Here is a 26,257-nt window from a genome sequence, read left to right as displayed (position 1 = left end):
ATCCAAAGGATACCATAGCCAAAAGCCAAGTTTTGTTACTACTTGACCCCTCAAGTTTGCAACATGGTTTATCGACCGCCCTCCCTCTCTTTTTCTCTCTCCCCTCCCCCCACCACCCTACACAACTGTGTAAATCGGGCCACTTTATGGCAAAAAAATAGCAGATTTTTTTTTTCAGCTTTGGTGGTGGCTGGCCTGCCGTTTTCAGCCGGCCGGCTAACCAGTCATTCTTTCTTTATACTTTTTAACATGGTCTATAAATTTTCAGCCAATGACTAGCCAGCCATAGCCCTCTTTTTCTTTTTCTTTTCAAAGTTAATGGCTGGCCGACAATTTTTAGACGAGCCACCGGCCATGAAATGGCTTGGTCGGTGTCCCTTAGCAAGCGCAACACCGGTCAGGCCATTTCCTGGTTGACTGGAAAATGGTAGGCCTTAAATTTTTTTTTTTTTGGTGTGTGTGTGGGGGTGGGTGGGGGGGGGGGGGTTATGACTAAAAACTTGAAAATCAGGTTTTGGTCACCCAAATAACCCAACTGGGATTAAGGCTGGTCCGAACCTAACATGGCATGTTGAGGCTTGACTCGTTTACAAGTGGAGCATGTTCATCCGCGCTCAAGCTTGCCTCATCCCTGAATGAGACAAGCCGAACATGATATGTTATTTATACATGAAATATACATATTTTTATATATTACACTTAAAATATATATTAGACTCAATGGTTCATATCTATATATGTATTTTCCATGCATTCTTATCTTTGCATACATATTGTTTAGATTTTTTTTTATATATTACAATTAAAATATATATTATACATAAAAAATATATATTTTTATCTATACAAGCTGAGCGAAGCCGAACCTTATGTGTTTGGGCTTGACTCATTTAAGCTAAACTAGCTGCTCATAGCTCGGCTTGCCAGCTATACAAACCGATCATGAACAAGTTTGTAACAAGCCAAATCAATCTACAGCTACCTCGTATCCATATCAATACCAGTATCCGTCCCTAACAACTACGGTATTGATTTCCAACAGACCAAACCTAAAGTTCACTGTAGTGCACCTCACCTTGTGTTGGGACGTTGCAAGTTCGAATCCGAAGGTATAGTTGTACTTGTATAACTGGTAGGGTCTGCCTAACCCCAGCTTGTCTTTCAAAAAAATAATAATAATAATAATAATAATAATAAAGTTCACCACACGTCAACGCTCGATTCGAGTCTAACCTGAACCTTAGCTAGTTTGTGTGGGTCCACATCACGCCCTAACCTAACACCTGAGCTCAGTCGTGACCGGCCCATGAATTCTGGGTCTGGGTTCGGAGAAAATACGCGTCAAAACCCCGGTGCACTAATTTTGGCCACTGTCCATCTTCGTAGATGGACGGCCCTCAACTTCCCAAACGAAAGCAAATTCTCCTGCCATTTCTATTCCTTCGCTCGACTTTCTCGGTCGGAAGGAAGACAGCGATTCGATTCTTGGAGGAAGAAGGAAGAAGCACTCTTCGACGATATCTGTAATATCTTCTTCAAAATATTTCCTTTTTCTTTTTCTTTTTTTTTTCGATTTTTTCCCGAATCAACAAGGCGAAAAAGTTGAGCTGTAAAAGATTGCCGCCATTTTTCCCTCTCTCCTCGTCGTCTTCTTCGCTGCAGAAACGCTTCCTTTTCCTCTCTTCTTCATTCGTTCTCTCACCCATTTTCTTGTTTCTCTTCCGGAGGAAACAGTTTATATGGACAGAGATTTCGATCTCGGAAGTGTTAGAAGGTTTTTTTCGGGAAGGTTTGTGCTCGTTTAGGGCAACTGCGGTGGAGCCGCTCTCATAGGAAGAGTATAGGAACCGGGCGGCAGCGTCGATATTTCTTACACCATGGTGAGATTAGCGTTTCGATCTTTGCCTTCTTTTAGGACTCGTGATGCAGTAAAACTACAGTGGGGTTTGCTTGTTTTATGCTTTTACTGAGTTTTGATTCTTGTTCTGTGAATATCTTGCGCATTGCAGTCGGATATCCGAAAATGGTTCATGAAGCAACATGACAAGGGGAATGGAGCCCTCCCCAAATCGGAAAAACCCGCCCCGGCCGCTGCAAAAGCTGAAAAACCAGTAATTCTATCAAGAAAATCCATAAATTGATCTTGTTCTTAGTACTCTTATTTATGAATCTATGTTGGGGATTGATTTTCCTGGGGCAAGCAGCACATTGGTTGATATTAGTTTTTCTTTATTGAAAAATCAGGTTTTGGGGATTGAAACGAATTCAGGAAGAAAGAAAACTAGTAAATACTTTGCGTCTGCCACTGGCACGGAAGCTAGGGAGAAGCAGAAACAAGAAGAAGAAACTAAGCAGGGGAAGAGTTCTGCGAAGAGAAAGACCCAGAAGAGAAATGTGGTTGAGGAAGATTCGGATGACAGGCCACCATTGGGAAAAAAGAAACATAAGGGAGACGACGATGATGATGAAGACTTTGTAGCTCCGAGCTCGAGGAAGAAGCCGGTTGAAGTCGCACCGAAGAAGGACGCTAAGCGGCTGAAGAGTGATTCAGGCAAAGGCATTGTGACGAAGTCGGCAGAGAGCGATGAAGAAGAGGATGAAAAGGGTTCAGCCGCAGATAATGTAAGTACGCCACTTAAACCTGCAGGAAGGGGTGCTGGTGCTGGTGCTGGGAGGGGAGCTGGTGGTGGTAGAGGAAGAGGGGGTGGGAGGGGCGGGTTTATGAATTTCGGTGAAAGGAAAGATCCCCCACATAAAGGAGTGAAGGTGAATATAAGGATAAAGATTTTACAATTGAGGTCTTTGTCATGTAACCTCCTTGCTGGATAATTTCTTTTTTGTGTCATGCAGGAGGTACCGGTTGGTGCTCCTAATTGTTTAGCAGGTCTAACTTTTGTAATTAGTGGAACACTTGACAGGTATACCTTCTACACCAGCTTTTAGAATTTTAGCGAATTCTAAAGTTTTATAAAGTTCAAAATCTCAGCTTTTATCGTAACTTGCAGTTTGGAGAGGGAGGAAGCTGAAGATTTGATCAAGCGTCATGGTGGTCACGTTACTGGTTCAGTCAGCAAAAAGACTGTCTCTTTCATATTCTTCCTTTGTCGCACTTAGTTGTTTTTCCTCCACAAACGGCGTTTCGTTCTGGAAACCTTAATATTCCTGGTGATTGCCTTGTTATACATTACATTGCTTGTTCTTGATTGGCTACTTTGTTTACAGTCTTATCTTTTAGCTGATGAGGATATTGGAGGTCGCAAATCATCCAAAGCCAAAGAACTTGGGTTTGTTTCCTCTTACAAATTTCTTTATCTTATTTTCATATTTTTCTTTAATTTTTATTCTTCAATTTGTCTTAATGGTATGATATGTATATATTTTTCTTCAGCATAAGCTTTGTATCAGAGGATGGCTTGTTTGATATGATCCCGAAGTCAAAGCCCCAAAAAGCTTCCCCCGTTGAAGATCCAAAAAAGAAGGTATCTGACAACTCTCAGACAAAGTCCAGCAGTGTGGGCACTCCTGTGAAAGTGGAAGAAAAGGGTATGTTGACAACTTTGTTGGAATATCAGCTTGCTTTCATGCATACCTCATATTCTATATCAGTGTCTCTATACGCGTTAATTAGAACTCGGAAATGTCAAGTGGCTTGTTCAGGCACAAGGATTTAGCTAATGAAGCTAACTTTTTTTATTGGCACTCATATAAGATTTATTTATCTCATTTAGGGAGAGGATGGAACTGTCATTGCTGGTTCCTTTAATCATTTTTCTTGAGAGATTTTATGCAAAGTATGCAATACAAAAAAGTGAAAGAAAGTTGAACTTAGGCTATAATATTGCTCTATCCAATAAGTGATAATTATTATTCGTGAGAAAAATGTACAAAGGCATTTCTCTTTCTGGTCTTTATGATTAAGGCATTCTTCTAGTTAACCTTTTGATGCGAACACCACTATATTTTCTGTTTGTAAACTGGATATATTTAATTTGTTTATCTAGATTTTTCTAATGAGCTTATTCATCGTTGCATAAATTACATCTTCGGTTCCTGACTAGCAGTTAAATATTTACATTTTTCTTGATCATATGCACTGATGAATTTTGAGAGTTTTGAGCCTTCCACCTTGTAACATGCTATTTTCAGTATGAGAGCACATGTACAAACTTGTATTTATCAGAACAGCAACTTTCTGTTCTGCTAAAAGCTCCAGTGCTGACATCATTTGGGAGTTCTGTATGAGAGTATTGATGATTTCTATTGAGTACCTTAAGATAAACCAAGAGAATGGGCCCTGTTTATATCTAACCAAACTTTTAAAGTTGTGAAAGATATAGAGGGATGAATTTGGAGCTGTTTCTTCCTCCAAATCAGACCTTTCTGTATCCTTTAGTAGATATTCATCTCCTTGGCTCTTACTGTTTGGTGGACAAACCTAGGGTCACCCTTCGCAGGATCCAAACCTGATCCTCTTGTTAAGTTAGTGCAACTTCACTGATCCAGCTGCCATATCTGATCCGTTAGCTCAATTACTTGAGTTCATCTTTTGTGTTCACAAAGAATGAAAAGTTTTTGCTGAGTCTATCCAAATCATAACATGTTTCTATAAATTTCATGGAAAGTCTTATATCATTAGTTGATAGTGTGTTTCTTTTGTACGATTGCTCAATGCGGTTGAAATTTATTCTTTTCCTTAAATATATTGATGTTGATAATGGTGCATCCTTCACCATTTCCTTTCTCAAATGCAGTTATTTATTTATTTTTCATTTGATTTAATGGTGCATTCTTCTCCATTTTCTTTCTCAAATGCAGTTATTTATTTATTTTTCATTTGATTTGCTCCAATTGCTGTGTTTTTGTTATAGGAAAGCCTTTCCAAGGGAAAAAGCCCGAAAAAGATACTGAAAAGACAAGTTTGTCTCCTGGTAAAGGAAAGCTCCAGTCTTTAGTGAAACATGCACTTCCATGGACTGAAAAATATCGACCAAAAGTCCCAAATGACATCATTGGCAATCAGTCAATTGTATGCAACTGGCTTACTTCCTCTGTTATTGTTGCTCTGTTTATATCTAACCAAACTTTTAAAGTTGTGAAAGATATAGAGGGATGAATTTGGAGCTGTTTCTTCCTCCAAATCAGACCTTTCTGTATCCTTTAGTAGATATTCATCTCCTTGGCTCTTACTGTTTGGTGGACAAACCTAGGGTCACCCTTCGCAGGATCCAAACCTGATCCTCTTGTTAAGTTAGTGCAACTTCACTGATCCAGCTGCCATATCTGATCCGTTAGCTCAATTACTTGAGTTCATCTTTTGTGTTGTTCACAAAGAATGAAAAGTTTTTGCTGAGTCTATCCAAATCATAACATGTTTCTATAAATTTCATGGAAAGTCTTATATCATTAGTTGATAGTGTGTTTCTTTTGTACGATTGCTCAATGCAGTTGAAATTTATTCTTTTCCTTAAATATATTGATGTTGATAATGGTGCATCCTTCTCCATTTCCTTTCTCAAATGCAGTTATTTATTTATTTTTCATTTGATTTAATGGTGCATTCTTCTCCATTTTCTTTCTCAAATGCAGTTATTTATTTATTTTTCATTTGATTTGCTTCAATTGCTGTGTTTTTGTCATAGGAAAGCCTTTCCAAGGGAAAAAGCCTGAAAAAGATACTAAAAAGACAAGTTTGTCTCCTGGTAAAGGAAAACTCCAGTCTTTAGTGAAACATGCACTTCCATGGACTGAAAAATATCGACCAAAAGTCCCAAATGACATCATTGGCAATCAGTCAATTGTATGCAACTGGCTTACTTCCTCTGTTATTGTTGCTCTAGTGTCTCCCCCGCCTCCCACTCTCAGTTATTGAGTTTTTCCTGTTTTTCTCCCTGCTGACTATCTTTAAGGTTACTCAAAAGTCTTCCCTACATCTTTAATTTGCAGATCAAACAATTACATGTTTGGTTATTGAATTGGGATGAGCAACATCTACATACTGGCCAGAAGGGCAAGGGGAAAAAGCAGAATGATAGTGTATCTAGAAAAGCTGTATTGCTCAGTGGGTCACCTGGTATTGGGAAGAGCACTACTGCAAAGTTGGTTAGCCAGATGCTTGGATTTGAGGCCATTGAGGTAGTCTTTGGTTTCTCCTTCTTCCATATATTTTCCTTATTCCTTTTTGTTGTCTTAGATATTTTATTGTTGTACAGGTTAATGCTAGTGATAATCGTGGAAAATCTGACAGTAATATTTCTAAAGGAATTGGTGGGAACACATCTAATTCAATAAAAGAACTTGTCAGCAATGCATCTCTTGCTATTAGCACGGGCAGGTTTGGTTCTTTAGGTTAGGAGTCTATTTGAAAGATATAACAATATTTTGTCTTTGTCTTAATGTCTGTTATTTTTATCCATGTATAGATCAAAGCACACCAAATCTGTGTTAATCATGGATGAGGTTGATGGCATGTCTGCTGGGGACAGAGGAGGAGTTGCTGACCTTATTGCTAGTATAAAGATTGCCAAGATTCCAATTATTTGTATTTGTAATGACCGTTACAGTCAGAAATTAAAAAGTCTTATCAACTACTGTTTGCCTCTTAACTTTCGGAAACCTACAAAACAGCAGGTACACTCTTCGGCTTGTCTTCATAGTGACTTATGGCTTGGAAAATTTCTGCCTCGTCCTTCTCTTTTTTCCTCTTTTCTTTCAATGGAATTACATGTTCCACAAAAATACCATATTTTGCCTACTTTCTGAACACTGGTTCTAACCTAAAATGCATATATGCTGATAATCTTTTTGGAGGTTACTGGAGTTAAGGGTTCTAAATGATAGCTGTGTGAAAATGTCTTCAAAGAGACAATATGCACAAAAAGTGCAAAACTCCTCAAAGAGTGAAGAACACTTGAATAAATGTGCTCAAAGGCACGTAGACAAACACAAATGCACAAAGGCATACAAATAAGGAAACTTTATTGAACAATGGAGGAGCTAAAACTCCAAGCTTGAAGAATACAATGGGGTTGAACCCCTATTTATAACATTCCAATATGGAGGCCTTGGAGGGGCTCCATGTAGACGTTGGAGCCCCTCCAACTCCAATGGTATAAATCTAATTTTAGGAATAAATTTTTTTTGACTTTGATAATTTTCAAATCCTTTGATTTCAAGAGAAGCACCATTGGCGGTTGAGACAAAAGAAGGAAGAAAATTTTTTGTGTATTCGGAAAGAGCAAAATATTTGGAGTCATATGAAAGAAGGCACCTGAATCTAAAAGCCAAGAAATCTTACTCGGAGGAGAGAAGGTAGACATGGCGGCCCGGAGATAGATCCCTTGAGAAGAGGTTGGAGAGCTTCCATGATTTGATTTAGTGATAGAGATCCATTGTTGGATGTGGATGGTCCTTCCTCTTTATTTGGTTGAAATATTGCGGACATGGCCACCATTTTCTTCCATTTTGGACAAACCGGTTTAATATGACCCGACTCTTTGCAAAAATGACAAATGATCTTACTATAGTCTCTTCTTCTATTTTAGTCGCCATTTTGGCCACCATCTTATCTTGCTTCTTGATTTTGAAATTTATTAAAATGTGGGGGTTTATATGTCTTCAAGTTATTGCCCGGTCTAGATACGGCATATGCTCTTTCATCTTCTTTGTTCATAGCAAGAACACTTGGATTTGTTTTACTCATACCCAATTGAGTTTCTTCTCCACTTAATTTAGTGAGAACATCTTATCTTCAAGCGGTGGAGAGGTGAAAGAGGACAAGCGGAAAGATCTTATTTGTTCTAATTTGGGTCTAAGCTCATTTAAGAAGTTAAAAAACCGATATTCTTCCAATTGTTTGTGACGAAGCTCTATGGCTTTCCTACTTCATTTAGGTTCAAGCATTAGCAAGCTTATCCCAAATGGATGATAATTCGGCGAAATATTCTCTAATGGTCAATTCACCTTGTTGGAGGGTCAACGCCATTTTTTTGGAGATAGTACTTATGAGATAAATCTCTTGAGGTATACATGCTCTCAAGATATTCCTAAACTTGAGATACTTTTTTGAATTTCAAAATATTTGCATTGATTTTAGTCTCAACCGAAGAGAAAATCCATGATAGAATTTTATAATTCTTCATCTCCCATTATTTATTGCCTTTGCTATATTCTTCAAATGCTTTTGTTCTTTCCTCCATCAAAAACTTTTATTTTTCTCTTTTCTACTATAGTGATTTTTTGTTCAGGCTCCGGGATCGAACCTTGGATGTAACCCCAAAGGCCTTTTCCCTTGATATGAGCCTCCATGTTATCGGCCCAAGCATGATAGTTTGTCCCATTGAGTTTGAAACTAAGGAAAAAGTGGAAATCTTTTTCCGCCATTGAGAAGCTTATGAGAAGAGAAAAATGAGATTTCAAGAATAGAGGTTCTTACCACAAAGGGTCTTTTAAGCTCATTTGATGTGGTTTATTGCACTTAGAAGTGGATTGCAAGAGCTCCCAAAGCAAATATTTGAGAAAGAATACGCTTCTCGAGGCAACCACAGGAGTATGGCAAGACACAAACTATTCTTTTATTGACCAAGCTCTGATACCGTGTAAAAATTGTTAAAATGTATCATTCAACATTTGTAATATTATATATATTTTATATATATAAAGTATAATACATATTCATATATGGTATATATGCATATGTATTATCCTAATTATATATATAAAATATATATTTCTCTATTTATAGGCATGGGGGTAGTTTAGACATTTCCAGTTTTACGCATATTCCATTTGGAATATGTTTGTAATTTTATCTTTTATTTTATTTTCCTTTTTCGTGGTTTGCGCAACCTAGGGTGGCTCCCCAAAGAGTCGTTGGGGAGCCCCCAACGGTCACAAATGTGACCGTTGGGGGCTCCCAACGACTCCTTTGGGAGCCCCCTAAGTGGCTTCTTTCTTGTGTTATAAATAGGGGTCTCCCCCTTTGTATTTTCTCATCCTTGAGGGAGCTTATGCTCCATTGTAATGGGGTTTTTACCCCTTGTCCATTATTTCTTCAATGATATGCAACTTATGACTTTATGTCATATTTTTCCCTTTTTATGGGTTTTATGGGTTAGCACATTATGTGCTTGTGTTGTTTCCCTTTAATGGGTATATTTGCACTTCACGTGCATAAGTATGGGTTCATTATTGAACCCAATGTATTCCAACTCATTTTCTAACATGGTATCAGAGCCCGGTTGAGATCGAGTTGCTCTTTGGTGCATCGGGAAGCGTGGTGTTCAAGAATTTTAAAGAAAAATGGTGAAGTATTCATTTCTCTCTATTGTTTTTCTTATAGTTATTCGGTATGCATTCTATTTCTTTGATGTATTGTATGAAGAATTTAATATGTTCTTTGTTTTTTATGTGTGCTCTTTGTCATTAAGTCCTTTTATAAAAATTTGAGTTACTTACTACTCCATTGAATCTTTTTCGTATGTTTTTCTTTGAAAATTTTTAAATGATAACTTGTTTTGCGAAAAATTAGATATATGATTGCTCAAAACTTGATTTAATCGGTCGGTAAAAAATTATGCCCTTTGGAACTTTGAATCTACTTTTTAAACCTAACCTTGTTTATGAGAATACCTTTATATGAATGTTTAGTCTTTAAAGAAAGGTATGTTAAGATTAAAATGTTTGTTAAATGTAGCTTTTTTGAAAATTGTTTGTCATATATGAAAAATTCCATATTATGTTCTCTTATCCAATGTGTCCGTTTTATATGAGCAACATTTAATTAAGAAAGTTTTTTTTATATATAATACCGGTTGAATTAAGTTTTAAAATGGTCTTATGGAATATGGTGATTTTCTTTTCATCTTTACACTCTTAAGGATGTTTTCAACATTTAGAGAGCTCTCTCTCTTTTCAATAAGAGATATTTATATTTTTATGTTGTATTGTCTCTTGTGGGTTTGGGTGTTTGCCCTTTTGTTTGTTCATTAGTGAATGTTGTAAGTGCTTAATGCACTCCTTGCTTTTCGGCATATTTTCATTATAAAAGTTATGGTCTTCCCTAATGTTTATTGCATACTTATTTCATTAGCAGTAGGTAAGAATCTATTAAGTCATGTTTTTTGATAAAACTAAGAGTTTTTTAATTTTTCCCTCAATAAATGTTTAATTTTTATTTATGCCATAATACAATCTTATTTTATCATAAGGTTTTGTTAATGAATCTATTTTGTTGGGATTTCTTCCACTTTAATGGAGTTTTCCCCTTCGTTGGGAGTTTTATTTGTGTTTAAGCTCTCCTTAAGGAGCCTTTCGGTCCTTATAATCTTCTTGTGAGTATATACTCTTTTATGTAGATCTCATGATTGTTTATGAGTATCATTTTTAAGTTGCAATAGTAGATTTCATAAGTTTTTTTGAACTTCACCAACTTCATCGCTTAATTGCACCTTATATCTTTCATAGTTAAGGCTTGTTTGTTCCAAATCGGTTCGTACACATGATGTTGCTTAATATTTCATGTTATGTTTGTTGCATAATAAGCCTTTTTGGTGTACAAGACTTCTTTTGAAGATTAAGCATAATTTGTGGTTATGCAAAATTGTTTTGATGGATTATATTGGACCTTTGATTCAATTTGTTAATCGGTCCTCTTTGTAAAAATTTTTTTATTTGGAAAATGATTCCTTATGTATTTATTGCCCTTCTTGTGGCATTTATGTTTGTCCATCACATGTTATTTAATGCATCATTGTTTTGGCCTTGTTATTGTTTTATTAGAGATGTTTGTTGAGGTGAGTTATGGGCACCTTGTGTTATATCATTTTAGATTGTCCAAATTGCCATATTATAGATGGTGGTTGAGGTGAGTTATGGGCACCTTGGGACTCTAGAATGATTTGGTATATGATCTCTAATTATGAGTGTGACACTCGTTGTTATGTCTTTTTAGATTGTCCACTTACCATATTATAGATGGTGGTTGAGGTGAGTTATGGGCACCTTGGGACTCTAGAATGATTTGATATATGAGTGTGTCACTAGTTTGTTCTTGTGCCATTGATATTATGGATGCTTCTAAGTAAATGTGATGGACATATGGTATTTGAAACCTTAAATGTTTTAAGGTACTTTTAAAATCAAGATGTTTTGGGATTATAGCCCAACCTTTTATTTGTTTATGAATCTTATGAGTGCATTTGCACATTTGTGATTCCGTATGTGGTGCTCGTTGTGCACATGTGTTCTTGTGATTTTGCACAAGTATTCTAAGTGTTCTTGGTGTGTGTATGTTCACACATTTGTTCTCAAGAATTTTATTTTATCGATTATAGTATCTTGTTGAAGATATTTTTTACATGCATGTTATTGTTATGAGAATTCATTTTAAAAGGAGTATTGTTTTATTCGAGGTATTATTTTCATTACAAGTCTATTGCCTCAAAAGTCTTTTCCTTTTATGCCCATTATCTAAGTGTCATCATATGTAGACAAGAATTTTATTACACCTTCGTGTGTTTTTAGCCCTTTGTTGGCTTTTGCTCTCTTGGTCTAGTAGCTGAACACACTTGTCTTGAGTGTTTTTATATGTAGACAAGGCACGTTGATTCACACCATGGTGTGTGATTTTTAGCCTATGTTGGCGTTTGTGTCCTTGTTCTAGTCGCTTAAGATGTATGCCCATGGTTGGCTTATTTCACTCATTTCAAGTGCTATCATATGTAGACAAGAGATGTATTATGTGTTAAGCCCATGGTTGGCTTATTACTCTTGTTCTAGTAGCTGAACATACTTGGTTTTAAGTGTATTTTTTACGTAGACAAGAGATACTTTTTAGTCCATGTTGGCATGTATTCTCTTGTTCTTGTCGTAGATGCACTTATTTCAAGTATTATTATATGTAGACAAGAGGTTCTTTTACACACCTTTGTGTGTGTCTTTGGCCTTTAATGGCTTTATATTCTTGATCTAGTAACTTATACACTTGATTTATGGGTTTTGGAGGACTAATGAGGAAGATGTTTGTAATGGATAAACTATTGTTTAAATTTGCAAAATTTCATTCATGACTTGTGTTTTTCAAGCAAATCATATTTTTGATATGCATGTCATGTTGGTTTCTTAGCATTTAATCTATATATTAAGTGCTTATGGTTTTTTCCACCCTTATATGCAAAATGTGTATTAAGTATGTCTTTCATAAATGATTTTAAAACCTTGTGAACTCTTGGGTTTATTTTGCCTAAAGTATGCTTGGAGACTTTGTTTCTCTTGCTTGTCACTTCATTACATATTTGAAGCATGTTCATTAATGAGTTCTTTGAGTATTAATTCATTTCATGATAAGTATATGCTCTTTATGGCCTTTTTGGGCCCTCATTCAATAAAGCATATGTATTTTATGCCTCTTTGTAGGCTTCTTGTGGTATCCCTTCGTGGATCTTTTTGTTATTCCTCATTATGGGGTTATATTTGTCCAATGTTGGACCTTATGAATGCATTATGCATTCTTGCAATTTATTTTTGCATAATGTGCTTCCGCTCATTTTTTTTGTTTTAACATAATGTATGATTTAGAAACTTTGGTTTTCTAAATTTTTCGTTTCATGCTAAAGTAATTATCATATTATACATAAATTTTGCACCTTGTTAGGAATGTTCCTTTTTAAGTAAAGTGCAAAGGTATTTTTTACTTGTTCTTTGTTGGTTTCTTTTCTCAGGATCTTGAAGATAAGAGAAAAGGAAGTCCCTTGGATAGAAGGTGCTCATCGATAAAGACATTGGAGGAAGATATTTACAATGGCATTCGTTCTGAAGGCTCTTGAAGCTTTGAGATTCTTCTTCTTGCCGTCTTCAACCTTTTCGTTCCCCCACGCAAAGCTTGAGGGGGGGTGTTAAAATGTATCATTCAACATTTGTAATATTATATATATTATATATATATAAAGTATAATACATATTCATATATGGTATATATGCATATGTATTATCCTAATTATATATATAAAATATATATTTCTCTATTTATAGGCATAGGGGTAGTTTAGACATTTCCAGTTTTACGCATATTCCATTTGGAATATGTTTGTAATTTTATCTTTTATTTTATTTTCCTTTTTCGTGGTTTGCGCAACCTAGGGTGGCTCCCCAAAGAGTCGTTGGGGAGCCCCCAACGGTCACAAATGTGACCGTTGGGGGCTCCCAACGACTCCTTTGGGAGCCCCCTAAGTGGCTTCTTTCTTGTGTTATAAATAGGGGTCTCCCCCTTTGTATTTTCTCATCCTTGAGGGAGCTTATGCTCCATTGTAATGGGGTTTTTACCCCTTGTCCATTATTTCTTCAATGATATGCAACTTATGACTTTATGTCATATTTTTCCCTTTTTATGGGTTTTATGGGTTAGCACATTATGTGCTTGTGTTGTTTCCCTTTAATGGGTATATTTGCACTTCACGTGCATAAGTATGGGTTCATTATTGAACCCAATGTATTCCAACTCATTTTCTAACAAAAATGTCTTCAAAGAGACAATATGCACAAAAAGTGCAAAACTCCTCAAAGAGTGATGTGCACAAAAGCACAACCAAGAACACTTGTGCTCAAAGGCACATAGACAAACACAAATGCACAAAGGCATACAAATAAGGAAACTTTATTGAACAATGGAGGAGCTAAAACTCCAAGCTTGAAGAATACAATGGGGTTGAACCCCTATTTATAACATTCCAATATGAAGGCCTTGGAGGGGCTCCATATAGACATTGGAGCCCCTCCAATGGTCACAAATGTGACCGTTGGAGGGGCCCAACGTCTATATGTGGGCCCCCCAATGCCACAAAAGAAGGAAAAAAGAAAAGAAATAAAAGAAATAAAAAATTACATACATATTCCAAGTGGAATATGCGTAAAAGTCAGAAAAGACAGTTTTACCCTTATAGGGTATTATATGAAATAGTTCATATATATATATATATATCTATACATATATTTATATAGATGCATAGACATATAATACATATATGTCTATGTATCTCTCTCTCTCTCTCTATATAGATATATATATTTAGGATACATTTTAACAAGCTGTACATGCAATGTTGATGCTTGGCACATTGATATGAAAGTACACATTGGTGATGTGAAGAAATAATGAATTACTCTTCTCCGCAGCTCAATCTACTGCTGGAGCATTATCATTTGTATGTGTGGACCTTTAATAGCCTTAGTTCTAGTTTTAACAACTTCCTGGGCGTGTAAGTTCTATATATTCATTACCTATGTAAAATTATGGGCCTTCTTCTTCTTCTTACTTGGAGTCTAGAGCCCTTCCTTGTTTGACTTATGGCCCCTTAATATTGTATGAACGTTTTTTTGTTCTATGTGGTACTCTGCTTCTTTCATACTTATATTTGCTAATTTTTGGCGTTGAATGCTTTGTTTTCTTAAATAATGTGTACAAATGGCAGATGGAAAAGAGGCTGTCGCAAATTGCTGCTGCAGAAGGTCTACAAGTTGACGAGGTATGGCTGACTCAACATCTCTTTTGTTGCCAGACATGATTTAACTGGAAATCTCAGGCAGAATTTGTTTTTGCAGCTTCATGTACTTGTTTGACAGGCACCGAGTAATCTTTCTTTATTACATTTTCCCGGTTCTTTTTTATTACAAACTATTCAATACTTCTGAGTAATTTTCTATGATGCTTGATATCTATTGAGCACATCCTCTTTTTCCTGGTGAAGCAAACTGCATGTGCTTAACCAACTTGTCTGATGTGGTCTTAATTTGTATATGTAGATTGCACTAGAAGAACTTGGTGAAAGAGTTAATGGGGACATGCGAATGGCATTAAACCAGCTGCAATATATGAGTCTTTCTCTCTCAGTTATCAATTATAGTGATGTCAGAGAACGTCTTTTGAGTAGTGCAAAAGATGAAGATATTTCACCTTTCATGGCTGTGGACAAGTATTGCGTATTTTCCTTTTTGATGGTTAAATGCTTTGCTGCATAAGATATTTCTTGCAATATTTTTCTAGTTCAGTTTCTTATACACAGAAGTTTGGCTGTTCTCCATTAAAGTTGATAATTCGTTTTGGTCACTACCATATAAATGATAAACTGGCTAGCTCATGTTTACCTTATTGATTTCTTTCTATGTGATGGTATGCTTAGATTCCTTGAATAGCTTAAACGAGGAGTAATTCTATGAGCTGGAGAAGCTGTTGGTGCTTCCTTCTCATTTTTTGGTTCTTTATCAGATAATTATGAACGTTCCCTTGGAGTTTTATTCTTTTCTTTATGTTTTTTATTTATTCTGAAGGGGACAACTGCAAGGAAAAGAAAAGGATTAAAAGGGACATTTTCAAGAGGTCACCTAACTACAAAACTACAACAGACAAAAAAAACCATAGACATCATCACTGACACTCAACTTGATGAGTCCATTGGCAGAGTCCTGCAGCCCATCATCACCACCACGCCTTTTGTCATGTCCATTGTTGTGATATTGTATAGAGCCATCAAAATATAACAATCAGATTCACCGAGATGGATGGTATTAGTTTGTACAGTCAAACTTCAAAATTAGAAAAACTGAAAAGGGGAAAAGATTAAATGAGAAACATTTCCAAAAAATAATGTAAAATATGATACCACAACGAGGATGAATACATTAATGTGGGCAAAAGATAAGCTATATGGCTGAACAAAATGTGAAGGGTCTCCAATAAAATCAAGCATTGACATATGAGAGAACTACCACTAAGGTGTGCCACTAAAACTACCACTCTATTTCTGAAACCAATGCTGCCTAGCCTTAAATATCATGGCAGCAGGGGATCTGAAGAGAGGGGTATATGGGGCCTTATTTTGGTGCTTTAACTGAAAGCCACCTTGAGGCATATTGGTATTATGTCAACTATATATAATCACCAATTATAGTTATGGTTTTGTGTATAATAATCCTGAGTGTGGTCTTGAAGGCTGTTTTCCAAAAAACTGGTGCCAAAAAATTGAAAAAACCACTTGGCTCTTGGTCTATTTCTTTACAACTTTTTTATCTGCTTCATATGAAGTTTATGAACACAATTGTTAAGAGAACAAGGCTTCCAGCACCTCCAATAAACTCATGGTTTGCATGTTTGAAGAATTTATGTTTGATTTTGAGTGGAGCTGCTGCTCAGTGTGTAAATAATTAACTCTTAAATTGATTCACTTGTCAAATCTGATAAAATTGAAAACATAAAAGGAACAAAATGAAGTCATCTGGTCAAGTCTGTTGTTCCTGTTCTAGGTCACTGCTGTGTCAATTGCATAATTCAATGGTTTTCATTTCCATGTCCTTAGCGTGTATGTATAATCATAAGGTTGTGGTTGTGCACTTGATTCTGAAATCTTGTAGTTCCTGTAAATAATAATTTGTTTTCAAGACAAAATCACTTTCCCAGATTGATATTATTGTGTTACCTTAGTCGTCTTCTGGTTTCTGGATGAACCAGTTGGTTGCAAGTCTAAGACAATCTGAACTGGTGTTTGTTTTGTATTTCCTAACAACAATGCTTTAGATCATTGGCATGATCCTTAAATTTTCTTTTTATGCAGTGATTTTCTTACTCTATTCATTTTTATTTGCAGACTATTTGGATATGGGGGTGGTAAGTTGCGAATGGACGAGAGAATTGATCTGAGCATGAGTGATCCTGATCTTGTCCCTCTTATTATTCAGGTAGATAGTGTATATGTATTTTAATCATATTTTGGTAGGTTGGCATTAGCTCTAAGGCTGTTATCTTGTCATATATATTGTCTTGTTACTGGGATTGAGTGTCATTAAGCTTTTGCTGCTCTCATTTCAAGATGTCAGGGGCATTGTGGTTGTTCCAATGTTTCAGTTCATGCATTTGTTAAATTACATTCTTCAGTAAGCTCTATGTTAATTTTCCCTAGCACTTTATCATTTTGGTTACAACATTTGCTGCGAAAAAAATCTGAAAATTTTACCATCATCAATTTTCTGCCATAAGCACTTCTTCTGACTCGCCGCTCCCCTTTCATTGTGAGCCTTGACTGCCTTACGAGAGAAGGCACATATTTTATTTCCTGATCTTTTTTTTGTGCTTGATTTGTGATGCTTTTGTTTCTCATGCTATGATTTGTTGTTTTGGAGTTTAGCCTTCTTTAAAGTCTTGATCTGCAGCCAAATGCTCTACCACTGAGGTATGGACCCTCCTGTTAAAACAATGAGATTTGAACCCTCGACATGCCTTTAAAAAAAAAGCTTCATTAAACTCAAGCACGTTTTGAAGATTTCATGGGAAATAATATAAAAAATGTTTTTTACATAATAATTTCTAGAGATTGCTATACCATTTGACTTCAATTAAATTTGCTTTTGACCATTGGCCCATGATGAGGGCATAACTAGCAGTAGGCATGTGATAATCCATCAGGTATCAGTACCTGTCCCATTTATGCCTGTCTTTTTGCAACTTCTTATTGTGCAATTTCTTATGGCTGGTGATTCTGTTTAGGTTTTTACTTTGTAGAAAAAAGTATCTGTAGTAATGATGGCAAATATATGAACTGCACTGATTTTCCTTGTAATGTCATGAATGTCAGCTCCTCTTATCTTAAATTTCTTTTATGCAAGGAAAACTACGTCAATTATCGTCCTAGTTTAGGAAGCAAAGATGACGGTGGTGTTCAGTACATGAAATTAATTGCTCGTGCTGCTGAGTCCATTGGAGATGGAGATATAATCAATGTGCAAATTCGTAGATATCGTCAATGGCAGCTCTCACAAATTGGTTCTCTTTCATCTTGTATTATTCCGTGGGTTTCCTAAACAGTATACTTCTATTGGTGCTTCTAGAAGTTGCTTCATTTTCATCCTAGCACTTTTGGGAAGTTTCTTCAAATTAGAGCTTCATTTTCATCCTAGCAGTTTCTCTTTCTTTTTGTTATTTTTGCCTTCCTACTTCTCTTCTTGATGATGTTGATTACCTTTCTTGTCCTTTTAGTGCTTCATTGATGCACGGACAAAGGGTGGTTCTTGAGCAGGTACACAACATTATTCCTAATTTGAGAAACTAAATTTGAAAAGGCTCACTTTGGAATTAAATATTTAACATCATCATTTGTTCTTCATAGTTCATAATGAGTTTGTTTGTTTTTCAATTGTCCATGCTTAATTCATTTTACAGGGAGAGCGCAATTTCAATAGGTTTGGAGGATGGCTGGGGAAAAACTCAACAATGGGAAAGAATCTGAGGCTTTTGAATGATGTTCATGTTCATTTTGGTGCTTCTCATGCTTCTGATGGTAACAGGTAGGATCTTAAAATAGATACCTTCTTGGTTCATCAACTGGTTTCTTCTGTACGTTAAATATATTTGGATACTTTGTCGCCCAACTCGCCTTGCCTAACTTATTTTCTAAGCATTAACTAGCATTAAGATCATTCATCACTCACGTTTTCACCATCTAGACTAAAGCCTAGTGGAGCCATCAGAAGCTGATAAGTTCAACCTTGTTGCAATTCCGTGCAAAAAATTATCAGTATATGATGTGCTTGTGCTTGGCTCATGTGAGTTGATTGGACTGGTTAGACTATTTGGGGTTTTACTGCATTGTCAAGGTTTAAATTTGATCCACACCCTTGCAAGCGATACTTGGTTCAAGAGGTGGGATCATGCTACTGACCTAGACTTCAGGAACGTAGGATTACTGTGCCTCTCTGTTAGCTTCTTGCATTCTCTGATATCTCTTTTTATGAGATTAATCGGATTTTTTGTGACTATAGTCAGTAAATTAGTTATTTTGCCTTCCTTGTAATCGTTAACCTAAAGGGGAATGGCTAAACTTTCTATGTTCATGGGTATAAATTTCAATATTCATGTATGGATAATCTCTTTCTGATTTTCACTAAAAAGTATCATACTGATACATATTTGAGACAATAGTCAGTAAATTAGTTATTTAGGAATGCTTGCAATCATTAACCTAAAGGGGATTGGCTAAACTTTTTATGTTCATGTATATAAATTTCAATATTCAAATTTTTTTTTCTCATTTTACCCCAAAAGGTTTCATACTGATCAAGGTTGTAAGTATCCTATCATAACCTGTATCGGTCGTGCCCAAAATAAGAGATCTACATATTGTATCGTATATTAAAAAATGATATATTTTGAAAAAAAATAAAAAATTCTAAAAAAAGAAAAAATAGCAAAAATTCTAAAAAATCATAACGCATAAATCAATGATGAAATACGCAAAATGCAACCATAAAATCACATATGAAGTATTTATCTCTCTATGAGCTGCATAAGACATCATATATTAAATATCTTGCAATTAAGAACATGTCACACGACTCATACTTACATATTAAATAAACAAAAATATTATGGCAATAGTTGCACTCGATTTTCAATCAGTTTTCACTCATTAATTGAGTGCTCATTATGTCGGATCATCTGACTCTATCTTTGTTGGAGTGTTGAACCTGATTTTTACCTTGATATAAATATTTAATTTTCGCGGATCTAGCTTATTTTACCTTAACCCACTTCTTTTGGTGAAAAAATGGTGAAAATGCACTCTTAACGAAATCACGAATGCACTCTCTATGTGGCAAAGATCGGCCCCCAAAACGGTCTCATGGCTCCTAGGGTGTGTGGGAAGCTCTCCAATATGTTCTATACGAATGAGCGTTTCAGCCATCAAAAGCTCTTTAAAACCCAAAAACATAAAAGCACGGTTTTGCTCATTTTTAAGACCACATGCACCGTATCGTACGATATGGTACAACACGGTACCATATCGTACGATACATGCAATACGTCACGTAGGGGACGAGGGCAGTGCTCCCTCTATCTCACCACCTCTGTATGGAGTTAGGTTTTCAAGTTTTCATAATCTAAGGTGAAGAGACTGTAGCTCAAGTTGCTTGGTGAGTAACTTAAGTGAAAGGCGTGTAGCGATACACACCTTTATCGAGATATGGGTGTATCATATTGATCTCTTGCATGTATACGATATGTATCGTATGATACAGTACGATATGGATAACATTGATACTGAAACGTTAAGATGCATCTCTTTCTCCAATGCCATCTTGTGGATTCAACACTCATGTTAGTTTTTCATCATGCAAATCAAACGGTAATTTTTTGCAATTGTTTGTTGTGCATATTATGAAGTTTCAGATCAAATATGCCATAGTAGTTTATTTTTGTGACCGAAGAAAAAGGTGATAGAGCACCCAATTGAGGCAGTCATCTATGCTTTGGAACCTTGCATTCACTGACCCAAAAGTGCAGGCTATAGACCTTTTATGTTGTTTTCCATGTAGTGCACAAGTAAACTGTTTCTAACAAAAAATATTTGTGTAGAAACATCATATGTTTAGTTTTTACTTAATGAATGCTCTTCAATGTGTTTATAATCGATATTTCATAGAAAACAATTGTTGCTGCAATTTTGACATCGACTTTCATGATCATATTTCTGGGATTTCTTGTTGTAAGCAATATTGGTACATTTACTTTTGTTTGGACTTCATGGGTCCTTTTTGTATCTTTAAATGTCTGTTAAGCTTTTTTCCCTTTTCATGATAGTTGTGCTGTGCCAACAGGACATAATATGGGATATAGCAGATTATCGTGCAAGAATGTTTGTAGAGAAGGTAGTTAAGGAAGCTGATTGGTGTCTCGAGGAGGATTCAGAATCAATGTGGAATAAGATAGCGGGTGGCATGAGAAAGGTGGCTAAGGAGGTATTGGGTGAGTCTAAAGGCGGTGCACCGCTAGGTAAGGATACATCGTGGTGGAATGAGGATGTCAAATTAGCGATTAAGGTTAAAAGAGAGTGTTATAGAAATCTAAGAGTCGTGATAATGAGAATTTGAAGAAGTATATGATAGCAAAGAAAGAAGCTAAAAAAGTAGTTTGGAACGCGAGGGATAAGGTATATAAGGAGGTTTATGACAAGTTGGATACCAAAGAGGGCGAGAAAGATATTTATAGGCTTGCAAAGATGAGAGATAGAAAATCGACGGATCTGGGTATGGTTGGATGTATCAAAGATGAAACACAAAGGGTTTTAGTCAAAGATGAGGAGATTAAGGAAAGATGGAAAGATTATTTTGATAAGCTATTTAATGAAAGTCATGCTCAAGATCTTGGAGACTTGTCCATTCCTTTTCATGAAATGAATCGTGACTTCATGCGCAAGATTCAAAAGAAAGAAATTGCAGAGGCTTTGAAGAAAATGAAATCAAGAAGGGCAGTTGACCCAGATGGTATACCTATCGAGGCTTGGAAATGCTTGGGAGAGAAAGGTTTAGAATGGTTGACAAATCTTTTTAACAAGATTTGGCGGACAAATAAGATGCCTAATGAGTGGAGGAAGAGTACTTTGGTGCCTCTATATAAGAATAAGGGTGATATACAAGATTGCACAAACTATCGTGGTATAAAACTCATGAGTCATACTATGAAACTTTGAGAGAGGGTGATTGAGTCTAGGTTGAGTAAGATTGTCATGATATCGGAGAATCAATTTGGTTTTATGCCTGGAAGATCAACTATGGAAGCTATATATCTTCTTAGACAACTTATTGAGAGATATAGAGAGAGGAACAAAGATTTGCATATGGTTTTTATTGATTTGGAGAAGGCATATGATAGAGTACCTAGGGACGTTCTCTGGTGGACAATGATGAAGAAAGGTGTTTCTCTCAAGTACATTAGTATAATTAAGGATATGTATGAAGGAGTAGTAACCAATGTCCGCACTTGTGGAGGGGTGATAACCAATTTTTCTATAACGGTTGGGTTACATCAAGGATCTGCTTTAAGCCCTTTCCTATTTGCTATAGTGATGGATGAGCTTACGAGATCAATTCATGAAAATGTGCTGTGGTGTATGTTGTTTGCTGATGATATTGTTTTGATTGATGAGTCTAGAGCTGAGGTTAATGTTAAGTTAGAATTATGGAGACAGACATTGGAAGCAAGAGGTTTTAAGTTGAGTAAGAGTAAGACAAAATACATGGAATGTCGATTTAGTAAGCAACGAAGTAGTGATGGGAGTGTAGTGAAGCTTGGTGAGCAAGAAATACCGGTGGATGATTGTTTCAAATATTTGGGATCTATCATTCAAAAGTATGGAGAAATTGATGGAGATGTAAATCATAGGATAAAGGTTGGGTGGATGAAATGGAAAAGTGCAACTGTAGTATTGTGCGATCGTAGAATGCCATTGCGGTTGAAGGAAAAGTTTTATAGGACGACTATTAGGCCCGCTTTACTATATGGTACGGAATGTTGGGCTGCCAAGAGACATCATATTCAAAAAATGAGTGTAGGTGATATGCGTATGCTGAGATGGATGTGTGGAAATACAATAAAAGATAAGATTCGGAACGAGGAGATACGTAAGAAGGTAGGTGTTGCACCCATTGAAAATAAGATGAGAGAGAATCGTTTACGGTGGTTTGGACATATTCGGCGAAGGCCTAATGATGCTCCAGTTAGAAGGATGGAGAAATGGAAAAATATATTAGTTAAAAGAGGTCGGGGTAGGCCTAGGAAGACATGGATGGAGGTGATAGGAAAGGATATGAATGCTTTGAACCTCACCGAGGACATGGCATTGGATAGAAATGATTGGAGGAGAAGGATTCATGTGGAAGACCCAGAATGATTTTCTTTTTTGGTTCATATCGCCGACCCCAATTGTTTTGGGATGAAGGCGTAGTTGTTGTTGTTGTTGTTGTTGTTGTTGTTTTTGTGGTGCTCGGGATATTCATTTCAAGTTCCAGAACTGATAAATGTATTTTTGGCTGCAATTTTTAATTATTGTTGTTAGATGAGTTTTTGATGCATGTTCTTGCCAAGATTAACATGATGATAATATAACAAGAATTGTACAGTGTGGGCGATATAATCGACGGTGAACATATATACACAAATGCATGCATAAGCAGATGAACATGCACACAACCTTTACATTGAGAGGTTGTATTGTCAATGCAAAGGTAGTAAAACTAGGGGCAAAGCATTTGTATGGTCGATGCTTCTGTTTTCAATGAATATATGGAAAGGCATAAATGGTTCACAGATTTTTTATAGGTTCCACTTATTAAGATGGATTTATTAGTTTATACTGTTTCTGTTTTGCATAGTTTAGGACTGTTGTCACTCATTATATTACTTTGAACAATTTCTTTTTCTTTTTCTTCTTGTAGTTCTTTATAACATTGTGTCATTGAAATTTTCAAGGGACACCATGCGTCTCAATTACTTCCCTCTTCTTTTAAAGAGAATGACTGATCCTCTTCGGATGCTGCCCAAGGTTTCTAACATCAATGCTCTTATCTAGGGTGCAGTGAGTTTTTGTGGCTGCGAATAAACATATCTAAAATTATTGTTGCCTGTGACATCCAGGATGCTGCAGTTCAAGAGGTTGTGGAGTTCATGGATGCATACTCAATAAGCCAGGAGGACTTTGACACAATTATTGAGTTGTCCAAATTCCAGGTCTGACCTTTTACGTATCAAGTTATTGTTGAGTTTTGTAGATTTTCTTAAAAGCTTTTTGAATTAACAGAATTTTTCATGACCTAAATAACATGTGTAATAGTTTGTCAGTTGCAGTAGATTCATGCTTTTTGATTCCTTGAATGGTCAAATTCCTTGGTTAAGTCTGATGTATAATGGCTACTGATACTTTTTATGCCTACCTCATTCCGATAAGGTGTTACTTTTTTTTTTCCATAATCAGATAAGGTGTTACTTAGCACAGTGAATTTAATATATCACTTATGATTCCATTTTAATGCATTGTCATGAATATTGTTCTTTTTTCTTTTCACATTCTCACTTTTCTAACGAATATCAAAATAAATTAAGAAATATAAAAGATGAAAATATCTAATTATAGTATCATTCTATTGTCACATTTCTTTTTTTTTTCAAGTTTTATTTTGTTATTTTATTTAAAAATACCCTGATTTTTTTCTGAGAAAAATATTTGCTTTTAGATTTTCAGAATAAAACTTGCAAATATTCTCATAAGGATAATATCTGTAACAATATTTTTTTTATATTTACACGGAGAAACCACCTTCAGGATCAAAGACCTAGCCGCGCTGGCTTTGCCTTCCATACTTATGGTCGCTGTCCTGGCAGTGTAAAATTCTGTGGGCTTACCCCTTGCCCCAAGGGAGTCACCATGCTTTGTAACAATAATTTGCTATGATATCTATTGCCATCATAGCCAATATGTCCTCAAGATACATTGAGTTCCAAATGCACAAATATGTAAATTTTTTTGGAATGTATCATCAATGATATATAGAGCCAACTATATTTGGTCATGTTGCCATGAGGTACGAATGCCCACAGAGTTTTTTTTTTATTTGTTAATTTTTTAATTTTTTGTTGTTTTTCATGAATCTAAACTCATAGATGTAAAACTTCATGTTTTGTTTAATGGGAATTAGTTCTTGGATTGTCTGATTACCGCACATAGGTAGTTTTTTGGAGGGTTTAAAAAATTGATGGCCCATAATGTGCGATATTTTCATGGCTCATAAAATCGTGTTTTTTTTAATTGAAGAAACACAATCCAAAAACCGATCCCTAGCATTTGGACCATGCTGAACCCATCTATGAGCTCCAATTGAGTCAAAACAACTTGCACCTATGATTTATAGAGGTGACATGTCATGGCACCATGACCAAATATTAACCCTTTATAGTTGCCGCTATAGTGATATAAATAGATCCTTAATAAAAGAGGAAAGGTAACCTCATGAATTAGGATAGAAAATCTCACCATGATAATGATGCAATGTGAATTATTCTCGGACATAAATGCAGTACTGTTTCATGGCAATTATTCTTGTCTCAAACATGCATTTGCTGTAATTTTGCCATAAGTTGCCAGCAGTTAATGTAACTTGCAATTCTTGACTTTTCCTGTATTCAGTACTATTTTTGTTTTTATTTACCATATAGTATCTTTTAGGGACATCCCAATCCTCTGGATGGGGTACAACCAGCAGTCAAAGCTGCTCTTACTAAGGCATACAAGCAAGGCAGCAGTCATCGTGTTGTTCGAACAGCAGATCTAATCACCCTTCCAGGCCAGAAAAAAGCCCCCAAGAAGCGGATTGCAGCAATTTTAGAGCCTGTAGATGACACTCTACTAGAAGAGAAGGGTGATACACTAGTGGAAAGTGAGCAAGAAGAATCATCTGACATGGAAGACTCTGGTATTCAGTTTTTTTTTTGCTTAAAATTCTATGGAACGACTATGGATGACGTTTTATTTTTGTCGTTGGCGTTTTATTTTCTGCAATCGTGTTGCTTGTGATGTTTTATTTTCTTTTTACTTTCTTAATATGTCAGATTCTCGTGCTAATGGTGGTGTACCTGTGGAACTCTCTCTCCAGAATGATAAGTCAAAAGGTGGCTCTGTTACTTCGAGTGTTTAAGATGTATTTAAGAGAATATTTTACAACTCTCCTCAATAAGTTTGCATTTTGTGTAATTACAGGAATACAAGTGCAGCTAGATTTAAGGAATGGAGGAAGTTCAAGCATAAAATCCGCAGCCTCAAAAGGTTCTGCAGAGAAAAAGACTGCTCGGGGTGCTAAGAGAAAGAGATGAATGTGTAGAATCCATATTTGAAACACTGAAGAAGCTTCCTGATTTTGAGGTGGTCCATTGCTGTCCTTTGGTAAGTTTTTTGTTTTTGTTAACCCTTTACAAAAAAACTCTACCCCTGTTAACTTGTTTTTGTCTTGTCCTTTTTGCTCAGTTCCGGTAGTGTACATCGTGTTCATATCAATCAAAACATGTTCGTTTATGTTTCTTTCATGTTTTTGAGTATTTTTTCGTATTAGTTTCTCATTTGAGTTGCACTACCTGCACAGTTAGATTCAACATAACGAACTTTTGTTGTTCCATTATGATGATGTTCTGGAAGCCAAATTAGGCCCTGCATTTATTATAACAGCAATACACCTGACATCAGCAAAACAGTCAGAGATACATACAAGTGGCTTCAGTGTACAAAGTTATAATTTGTATCTTCTATCAGCCTTCCTAACTTCTCCAGTGTCTTTCATTTCTAAGGATGTGAAAATTTCAACTGTTTGTTCTGTAAAAGATGTTCAATAGTTAAGACATGCTTGAAGCTGGTTTCCTTATTTTCTCAAAAAATGTAAAATAAATGAAATTCCAGTT

The 26,257-nt window shown here is 35.9% G+C and overlaps 1 protein-coding gene across 6 annotated transcripts; it reads left to right on the top strand.

Moving 5' to 3' along the window:
- The first annotated feature begins 1,456 nt into the window (after positions 1-1,456).
- On the top strand, positions 1,457-26,257 carry LOC149831771 (replication factor C subunit 1-like). Of its 6 annotated transcripts, none has more exons than XM_090012225.1 (24): positions 1,457-1,523; positions 1,735-1,880; positions 2,010-2,111; positions 2,245-2,766; positions 2,851-2,918; positions 3,006-3,081; positions 3,223-3,284; positions 3,389-3,543; positions 4,869-4,928; positions 5,640-5,797; positions 5,944-6,132; positions 6,210-6,331; positions 6,420-6,627; positions 14,463-14,516; positions 14,794-14,963; positions 16,632-16,722; positions 17,647-17,828; positions 18,017-18,056; positions 18,200-18,324; positions 23,285-23,357; positions 23,450-23,542; positions 25,035-25,281; positions 25,418-25,477; positions 25,566-25,877. In XM_090012225.1, exons 2-24 carry the CDS (start codon positions 1,878-1,880, stop codon positions 25,676-25,678), a joined length of 2,973 nt encoding a protein of 990 aa, XP_089868351.1. In that variant the 5' UTR covers positions 1,457-1,523; positions 1,735-1,877; the 3' UTR covers positions 25,679-25,877. The 6 variants fall into 6 exon arrangements, 5 of the variants coding, with proteins under 5 accessions (XP_089868351.1, XP_089868350.1, XP_089868352.1 ...); XR_016433054.1 differs by adding an exon at positions 25,998-26,257 and having other exon boundaries at positions 1,458-1,880; positions 25,566-25,748; XM_090012224.1 differs by having other exon boundaries at positions 1,458-1,880.

The sequence above is a fragment of the Nuphar pumila genome, chromosome 7 (genome assembly GCF_984573655.1).
Source record: "Nuphar pumila chromosome 7, dmNupPumi1.hap1.1, whole genome shotgun sequence".
NCBI lineage: Eukaryota > Viridiplantae > Streptophyta > Magnoliopsida > Nymphaeales > Nymphaeaceae > Nuphar > Nuphar pumila.
The sequence above is the reverse complement of the archived record's forward strand: the minus strand, read 5'-3'. Positions and strand labels throughout refer to the sequence as shown.

Coding starts and splice junctions, on each gene's coding strand:
- LOC149831771 (XM_090012225.1), top strand. Junction 6,133..6,209: donor TTGGATTTGAGGCCATTGAG/GTAGTCTTTGGT, acceptor ATTGTTGTACAG/GTTAATGCTAGTGATAATCG. Junction 6,332..6,419: donor CTTGCTATTAGCACGGGCAG/GTTTGGTTCTTT, acceptor ATCCATGTATAG/ATCAAAGCACACCAAATCTG.